This window comes from Arachis duranensis, chromosome 9 (genome assembly GCF_000817695.3).
Source record: "Arachis duranensis cultivar V14167 chromosome 9, aradu.V14167.gnm2.J7QH, whole genome shotgun sequence".
Taxonomy (NCBI): domain Eukaryota; kingdom Viridiplantae; phylum Streptophyta; class Magnoliopsida; order Fabales; family Fabaceae; genus Arachis; species Arachis duranensis.
In genome coordinates, this window is record NC_029780.3 from 75,765,303 (window position 1) to 75,774,060 (window position 8,758).

The window sequence follows — 8,758 nt, forward strand, 5'->3', positions numbered from 1 at the left end:
CCCTACACTAGAAGGGTCAACTTTAATCAAAGGTTGGACCAAGTCCTTATGGACATATGTGTGGAAGGAGCTCAGTGGAGAATAGACTCCAAAGGCAAGCCAGTTCAACTAAGAAGACTGGATCTCAAGCCTGTGGCTAGAGGATGGTTGGAGTTCATCCAAAGGTCCATCATTCCTACTAGCAACCGATCTGAAGTTACTGTGGATCGGGCCATCATGATCCATAGCATCATGATTGGAGAGAAAGTAGAAGTTCATGAAGTCATCTCCAATGAACTCTACAAAATAGCCGACAAGCCCTCACCCATGGCACGGCTAGCCTTCCCTCACCTTATTTGCCATCTATGTTACTCAGCTGGAGTCATCATAGATGGAGATGTCTCCATTGAAGAAGACAAGTCCATCACCAAGAAAAGGATGGAGAAAGCAAGAGAAGCTCCTCACGGCCCTCAAGAAGTGCATGAGGAAGCTCATCATCAACAAATTCCTGAGATGCCTCAAGGAATTCACTTTCCTCCCAACAACTATTGGGAGCAACTCAATACCTCCTTAGTGGATTACTCTGGGTGATCCTTCTTTGACCTCCACTGGGATCATTGCCTCCATTCCATAGGCTAATAGGAAAGGTGACTCTTTTGTCGTGGAATGTGGAGTCGTTCGATATGCCCATATGACTTGTGGGAGCTCTTCAGCCCAGGCTCCCTTTGAATCCTGTAATCTCTATTTTATCGCTGCTAATATAACTTTGTTAGCAGCTTCAGCTTGCCCATTGGCTTGTGGGTGCTCAACAGAGGTGAATTGTTGTTTTATATTCAGGTCTGCCGCTAGTTTTATGAAGCCTGCGTCTGTGAACTGGGTACCATTGTCTGTATGGATGGAGTATGGAACTCCAAACCTTGTGACGATGTTTCTATATAGGAATTTCTGACTTCTTTGAGTTGTGGCATTGGCTAGGGGTTCTGCCTCAATCCATTTTGTGAAGTAGTCTATTCCTATTACGAAGAATTTGACTTGTCCTGATCCTTGAGGAAAAGGTCCGAGGAGATCGAGTCCCCATTTTGCAAATGGCCAAGGTAAGGTTACGCTGATGAGTTCCTCTGGCAGAGCGGTGTGGAAATTGGCATGCTTTTGACATGGCGAACATGTCCTTACGAATTCTGTGGCTTGTTTTTGGAGAGTTGGCCAATAGAATCCTGCAAGAAGTACTTTTTTGGCGAGTGCTTGCGCTCCGAGGTGATTGCCACAAATGCCACTGTGTACTTCTTCTAGAATATCCTTAGTGTTGGAAGTCGGCACGCATTTTAGCAATGGTGTTGAAATCCCTTTTTTGTATAAAGTATTATTTATGATGGTGTAGTATTGTGCTTCCCGTTTTAACTTCTTTGCCTCTTTCTCGTCTGTAGGGAGGGCTTCTGCTGTGAGGTAATTAATTATGGGAGTCATCCATCCCTGATCGCGACCTGTTATGGCTAGGACCTTTTCTTCTTCTGAGATTGATGGATTTTGTAGAATTTCTTGGAAATATAAGGCTTCTATTGTTGCCTCCTGGTTTGGTACTGGCTAGTTTTGAGAGTGTATCGGCCCGGGCATTCTATTCTCGGGGTATGTGTCGAATCTCATACTCTTCGAGTTGTCCGAGCTCTTCCCTGGTTTTGTCCATATATTTTTTCATAGTGGGATCTTTGGCTTGGTAGCTACCTGTTATTTCTGAAGGGACTACCTGTGAGTCGCTGAAAATGATAAGTTTTTTAGCTCCAACCTCCCTAGCCAGCTTCAAACCAGCTAGTAGTGCCTCATATTCTGCTTGATTGTTTGAGGCAGGGAACCCAAATTTGAGGGAGAGTTCGATCTGGGTCCCCTGGTAGCTTTCAATTATTACACCTGCGCCACTTCCCATTTTATTTGAGGAGTCATTCACGTATAGATTCCATTTTGTGGGGATTTCCGGTGTGTTCATGAATTCCACAATGAAGTCGGCCAGATATTGGGATTTGATGGCCGTCCGAGCTTCGTATTGAAGGTCAAATTCATGCATAGATGCGGAGTTGAGACTATTGCGCTAAGTTGATTTAACGTTGCCCGACCTATTAGGGCATTGTAGGTTGAGCTTACGTCAACGACACTGTAATCTATTATAAGTGTTCTTGACTGACTTCCCTTTCCAAAAGTTGTGTGGAGCGGGATGTATCCCATTGGTTAAACCGGGGTATCACCTAACCTAAACAGGCTGTCCGGATATGCTCTGAGTTCTTTTTCTTCCAAGCCAAGTTTGTCGAAAGCGGTTTTGAATAAGATATCGGCAGAGCTCCCTTGGTCTATCAGTGTGCGATGAAGATTTGTGTTTGCCAGTATAATAGTGATGACCATGGGATTGTCATGCCCTGTCGCGATGCTGGATACGTCTTCCTTGGTAAAAGTGATTGCCGGGATGCGTCTTCAAAACACTCATTGGTGGAATGCCCGCGGATCCGATGGTATTCAAAATATTCAGCCAGTTTCCTCCACTTTTTTGCCTTTGAGTGGTCGAGCTGGTGGTATTTTTTCTGTGTTGCAAACCTCTCTGTAGACATCCACAAGAGACACCCGAAGAGGGGTGTAATTGTGGTATTTTTTTATTTTCTCTCCATGCCGATCTTCCTTCTTTCTGGAATCTTTGTCTTTATCCCGAGAGGTGAACTCGGCCTTTGAGGTCTCTCCTAATCGGGAGTTTTCTTCCATGTTGATGTACTTTTCCGCTTGTTCATGCACCTCGTTTAGAGACGTGGGGTACTTCTTTGATATAGATTGACTAAAAGGCCCTTCTTGCAGGCCATTAATGAGGCCCATGATGGCGGCTTCTGTTGGCAGGTTTAGTATATCCATGATGTCTTGTTGAATCTCTCCATGTAGCTGCGCAGTGTTTCCCTTTCTCCTTGTCTGATTCCAGTAAGCTCGGTGCATGTTTAGCTTTGTCCTTTTGGATGGAGAATCTGGCCAGGAAATTCTTGGCCATGTCGTCGAAACTCGAGATGGATCTAGGAGGGAGGTTGTCGAACCATCTAATTGCTGTTTTTGTTAAAGTGGTTGGAAAGGCTTTGCAACGAACTGCATCTGAGGCGTCGGTGAGATACATTCTGCTTCTGAAGTTGCTGAGATGATGGCTGGGATCCGTAGTGCCGTCAAACAAGGTCATGTCTGGGAGTTTAAAGTCTTTTGGGATTTTTATCTTCATGATCTCCTTGGTGAATGGATCTTGCTCCTTTCATACGTTATCTTTGGGAACGGATTGGTTGGCTTTAGTTTTGACATCGGCTTCAGGTTTTAGAAGTTTGTTCTCCAATTCCTGGCGTCGTCTTATTTCTCTTTGCAGGTCCTTCTCAGCTTCTCGTTGACGTAGAGCTTTTTCTTCAAGTTGTTTTAACCGATCTTGAAACGCATCCCGGGCTCCCTCGTCTGGGGAGTTCTTTTTGTTGATTTGGGGAGTATCTTTTAGTGTAGTGTCCACGTTTTTGTGCGGCATTCTATCCTCTAGATCTGAGTCGTGGTTGTTGTCATGGTTGTCTGCCATGGTACTGGGATGACTTACAGGTTCCCCGGCAACGGTGCCAAAGTTTCAAGGGTTACCTGAAACTAGAGGTCGATCTCAGACGAGATCTTCTAGGCTGGTTGGAGCTGTGGAGTCCGATCTTGATGATGGTGATCAGAGTCGCTGTGTCCGACTCGTTGGACTTGGTTATGATGCTGATCCTTCGTCCCCGAAGGGTGGGGGGTACCTGTAAGGGACTCCGATGCTTAAGTTAGCAAGGGTATTAAGCAGGTATTGAGTAGAATCAGAGTATGAGTTATACCTGGGTGCTCCAGTGTATTTATATTGGTGTAGAGTGACCTGTTTCGATGAGATAAGTTAGTTATCTTATCTTATCTTATCTTTATCTTATCTTTGACTGGGGTCCTCTTATCTTCAAGGAAATTGCCTTTATCTCTACGGGCTTGGGCTGCCCTTGGATTTGGGACGTGTTCCTCTATTTGGGCCCATTGTTTAGGCTTTCCTATGACTTGGCCGACCTCTTTGAGAAGAGGTCGGGTTGTCCTAACCTAAAGAGGTCGGTCGCTTTGTCTGTAGAACATCCCGGGTCGGACAGCTCGACCCAGGGTATGAACAGGAACAATGGCACTTCTTATAGCCACTGCGAAATCACAGCCGTTGGCTTGGCCGAAAGAGAAAACTCACCGATAGTGAATAGAGAGAAAAGAAGAAAAGAGAAGAGGGAAAGAAGAGAGAAGAGAAATAAGAGAGAGGGAGAGAGAGAGCAAGAAGAAGAAAGGAAAAGAAAAGAATGTTGCCTATCAACAGGGCAGCTCAGTCTATTAACGCCCAATTTGCGACCTATGCGGACGCACAGTAGCGACAACTCAGAGAGGGAGTGAACGCACACAGCGTGCGATCGCTGTAACCAGAAAGGTTACAAAAGGGCGTGCAAGCACACCAAAGGGTGCGAATGACAGAAGGACTCTTTCTCTCTCTGTTTTTTTTTAACTTGTAGACAAAAGCATATGTGCGTGTGCACACAGGTCCGTGCGCACGCACAGACGATAAGAAAGGGGAAGGTGTGCGCTCGCACAAGCCGTTCCCTCGCTCCCACCAGAGGAGCTTACAAGCGGTGTGCGGATGCACACGTCTGTGCCACCGCACAAACAAGGCATGAAAGGGAACGTGTGTGTACGCATGCAGCTGTGCGCACGCACAGAGTAGAGAAAAAGGGCAGTGCATACGCACAGGCTGTGCTGGTGCTGCCACCAGAGGGCTTGTCAAAGCGTGTGCGGACACACGGGCTTGTGCGCCCACACAGATGGCAAAAAACACAGCTTTGTGCGCACGTACAGGGTGGTGTGGACGCACAAATGCCCTGTTTCAGAAAATTCTTTTCTCCATAAAACTAAGGTTCCTAACCTTGGCAAATCAATATACCAACCACAAATCATTCAAACAAGTGTACAATCACAGTCCACAAGGAATTCTAACCTCTTTAACTCAAAGTTATTAAACCCAACCAACACTAATCATTATATCACAAGAAAACAAGTAATTCAAAAAGCTATAAACAAGAGATAGAGTTAGAAAAATGTCACCATGGTGGGGTGTCTCCCACCAAGCACTTTGGTTTAGAGTCCTAAGTTGGACTTGCATGGCTTCATTGGTCACTTAGGAACTTCCCCGAGGAAAAAAATCTCCAACTCCTTGGCATTCTTGGGTTGAGCATGATAAAGCTTCACTCTATGACATTTGTAGGTTGTATTACCTCCACCACCCCATAAGGCTTGACATCTACCACTCTAAACAGTCCATCGCATCTAGATCTCAATTGACCAGGCATAAAGCGCAACCTTTAATTGTACACAGGTACTTCATCACCTATCTTGAAGTTCTTCCTCCTAATATTTTGGTCATGGAATGCCTTAGCTTTTTCCTTGTAGAATTGAGCATTCTCATATGCTTCCAATCTAAGGCATTCTAATTCATCCAGTTGGAGCTTACGTTCCATTCCCTCCCCCTTTAAATCTAGATTGCAATTCTTCACTGTCCAATAGGCTCTATGTTGGATCTCAACCGGAAGATGGCAAGGTTTCCCAAAAATAATGCAAAATGGGCTCATTCCGATAGGCCTCTTGTAAGAGGTCCTATAAGCCCATAATGCATCTCCCAATCTAGAACTCCAATCCTTCCTTTGTGGGATAACCACTTTCTCTAGAATTCTCTTTATCTCCATGTTAGATACTTCCGCTTGCCCGTTGGTTTGGGAGTGATAGGCTATGGAAACCTTATGAACGACCCCATACTTCTTCATCAATGCTTTGATTTTCCTGTTGCAAAAATGGGTTCCTTGGTCGCTCACGATTGCTCGCGGTGACCCAAATCTACAAATGATGTTATTTTTCAAAAATGAAGCAACAGTATTAGCATTGTCACATCGGGTAGGAATTGCTTTCACCCATTTGCAGACGTAATCCACAGCTAATAATATGTACACAAACCTATTGGAATTTGGAAACCGCCCCATGAAATTCATGCCCCAAACATAAAAACTCTCACAAAAAATCATTGGTTGTTGGGGCATTTCATCCCTCTGTGAGGTATTTCCGGATATTTGGCATTGATGACAGGATTTGCAAAATTGATTGGCATCCCTAAATAAAGTGGGTGATGCCAGGGCATCTTGGCTAGTTTTACTAGCCATTTTTTGTATGCTTTAGGTTGGTTTCATGCATTTTCTTAGGAAATAAGCAAGTATTTAGTTGAAAATGCAAACATACCATGATTCAAGCAAACATTGTGAATTTTGAATGATTTCATGAGAATTATGCATGAATTGAATGATAAATTGGATGATGCATGATCACATGATTAAGAGCAAGACTTTGATGCACTTTTGTTTGATTGATTTCAGGTAATAAGAAGAAGAGAAGAGCCATGTTAGTGGCTACGTTAGTGCCACTAACGTGGTCGTTAACGTTGAAGAAAAGAAGCCCCAACGTTAGTGAGAAAAGTTAGTGGCATTAACTTTGAAGAAGGAGAGCATTGAACGTTAGTGGAAAAGGTGAACGCCACTAACGTTTGTGAAGCAAAGAGACCCACGTTAAGAGTCACGTTAGCTACACTAACGTGAACTCTAATGTAGGGACAAAAGGCACAGAGCAACGTTATTGGGAAAGGTGAGTCCCAGTAACGCTTGCAAAAGGGGTATAAGCCAACGTTAGTGGAAAAAGTGAGTGCCACTAACGTTTTCGAAGCAAGAAGACCCACGTTAACATCCACGTTAACTACATTAACGTGGTAGTTAATGTGGAAGGAAACGAAGATGCCAACGTTAGTGGAAAAGGTGATCTCCACTAACGTTTACGAAGTAAAAAGACCCACGTTAACTTCCACGTTAACTACATTAACGTGGTAGTTAACGTGGGCAAAAGTCCCACTTGGCAGCCTGACCATGCCTTCTTCAAACATGCATAACTTGACCCCCAAAGCTCCAAATGAGGTGATTCTAGTGGCATTGGAAATTAGGATTCCAGATCTTTCCATGCATATATGGCACTACATGGTTGACACTAAATTTGAGGGAGACAACCTGCCCCGAAAGTGCAAAGATGAACATGGTATCAACCTGTAGTAAGGCCAACTGACCTCTTCACCTTCCAAGAAGTATAACTCGAGCTGCAGAGCTCCAAATGATGCGCTTCCAAAAGCGTTGGAAAGTAGACATCCAGAGCTTTACAAAAATATTTAATAGTATGGGGTGGACATTAAGTTTGAGCCCCTGATCGCTAGCATTATGGTGACTCACGTTTTCCATTAACGCTAGTCGCTAGCGTTATCGTGACTCACATTTTTCATTAACGCTAGCGACTATGCCAGCGACCATGTCTACTTCAAAGAAGCATAACTTGAGTTAAAAATACCCAATTGAGGTGATTCTAGTTGCGTTAGAAAGCTAACATTCAGAGCTTTCCAAAGATATATAATAGTCTATAGTGGGCATGAAATTGGAGCCCAAACAAGAGGCATCTTTTCAGCCCCAAAAACACCAACTGGGCAGCAAGTGCAACGTTAGCCACAATAACTTTATCACTAATGCCACACTTGTAGCGTTAGTGTGGCTAACAGAAGCATTAACGCAAGTCACCCTGGGCCTCAATTTGATCACTTCTCTTTCAAGGACCACCCAACCTCAAGGAAGCAAGCCCACAAGTGTCAACCAATCAAAGGCCACAAGAAGCATCAAGAGTAGGACTTTTCATTTAATTGTAATTTGCTTTTAATTTCTTTTTTAATTTAGGAGAGCCCATATAAAGGCCTTAGTTTTTACTAGAGGGGGGTTAGACAGAAGACTGGACTGGGCTGGGAAATTGGGGATTGAAGTGGGGTCTTCGGACTCCCTCCCCTTACAGATTTCTCCTTCTCTTTCTTTTCTTTGTACTTTTCATTTATGAATTTGGAAGTTTCAATGTTAGTTTTAATCTTCATCTTTACTTTTCTGGACTTTCTTCTTTTCTATTTTGGTAGAGCAATGATCAACTAACTCTTTCATTGGGTTAGAGAGCTTTATTGTGATTCAATGGATCAATTGTAGTTCTTATTCTTCTTCTTCTTTCTTTTCTCTTGATTTTACTAGAGAGCTTTCGATCTTTATCCAATTGGGTAATTGTCTTGGAAGAGAAATTGTTCATACTTGGATTTCCTCAGAACCTTGGAAGAGGAATGAGGAAATCATGCTACAAATGCTCTTTCACATTGGATTAGGTTGGGGGTTGGATGGATACTGTGACATTTAATCCTACCAATACTTTGATCTATGAATGTATGTGGTATAATCAGTGACCAAACTTCATCTCTTCCTATGATCAATTAAATCAAGGAATTGGGAAATTGTTCAAGCTTAGAGAGATTGGATTGCCAAGGAATTGGAATCCAATCACTTAAGATTGCCAAGGAGATCAATGAATGCATTGATGAAGGAAGAGATGAGAATGAACTTGATCCGGAGAATTCAATATCTCTTGATCCCAATGTTCATTTTATTTTTAGTTCTTACATTTACTTTTCTTGCCATTTTACTTTTCTGTACTTTATTGCTTTCTTTACTTTTATGCCATTTACATTTCCTTGTTACTTATCACTCCAATATGATTCGTCTAACTAGAATAATCAATTAACCATTGATTGCTTAATCCGTTAATCTCTGTGGGATTCGACCTCACTCTTTTGTGAGTTATTACTTGACGA

General features: G+C 43.2%; 1 protein-coding gene across 1 annotated transcript; it reads right to left on the minus strand.

Annotated features, from left to right (window-relative positions):
* Positions 1-5,366: 5,366 nt before the first annotated feature.
* LOC107465961 (uncharacterized) lies at positions 5,367-6,038 on the minus strand. The gene has a single exon (XM_016084946.1). It carries the CDS (start codon positions 6,036-6,038, stop codon positions 5,367-5,369), a length of 672 nt encoding a protein of 223 aa, XP_015940432.1.
* Positions 6,039-8,758: the final 2,720 nt, after the last annotated feature.

Bases quoted from the DNA above. Each gene is read 5' to 3' on its own strand.
- LOC107465961 (XM_016084946.1), bottom strand. From the start codon at position 6,038: ATGGGGCGGTTTCCAAATTCCAATAGGTTTGTGTACATATTATTAGCT.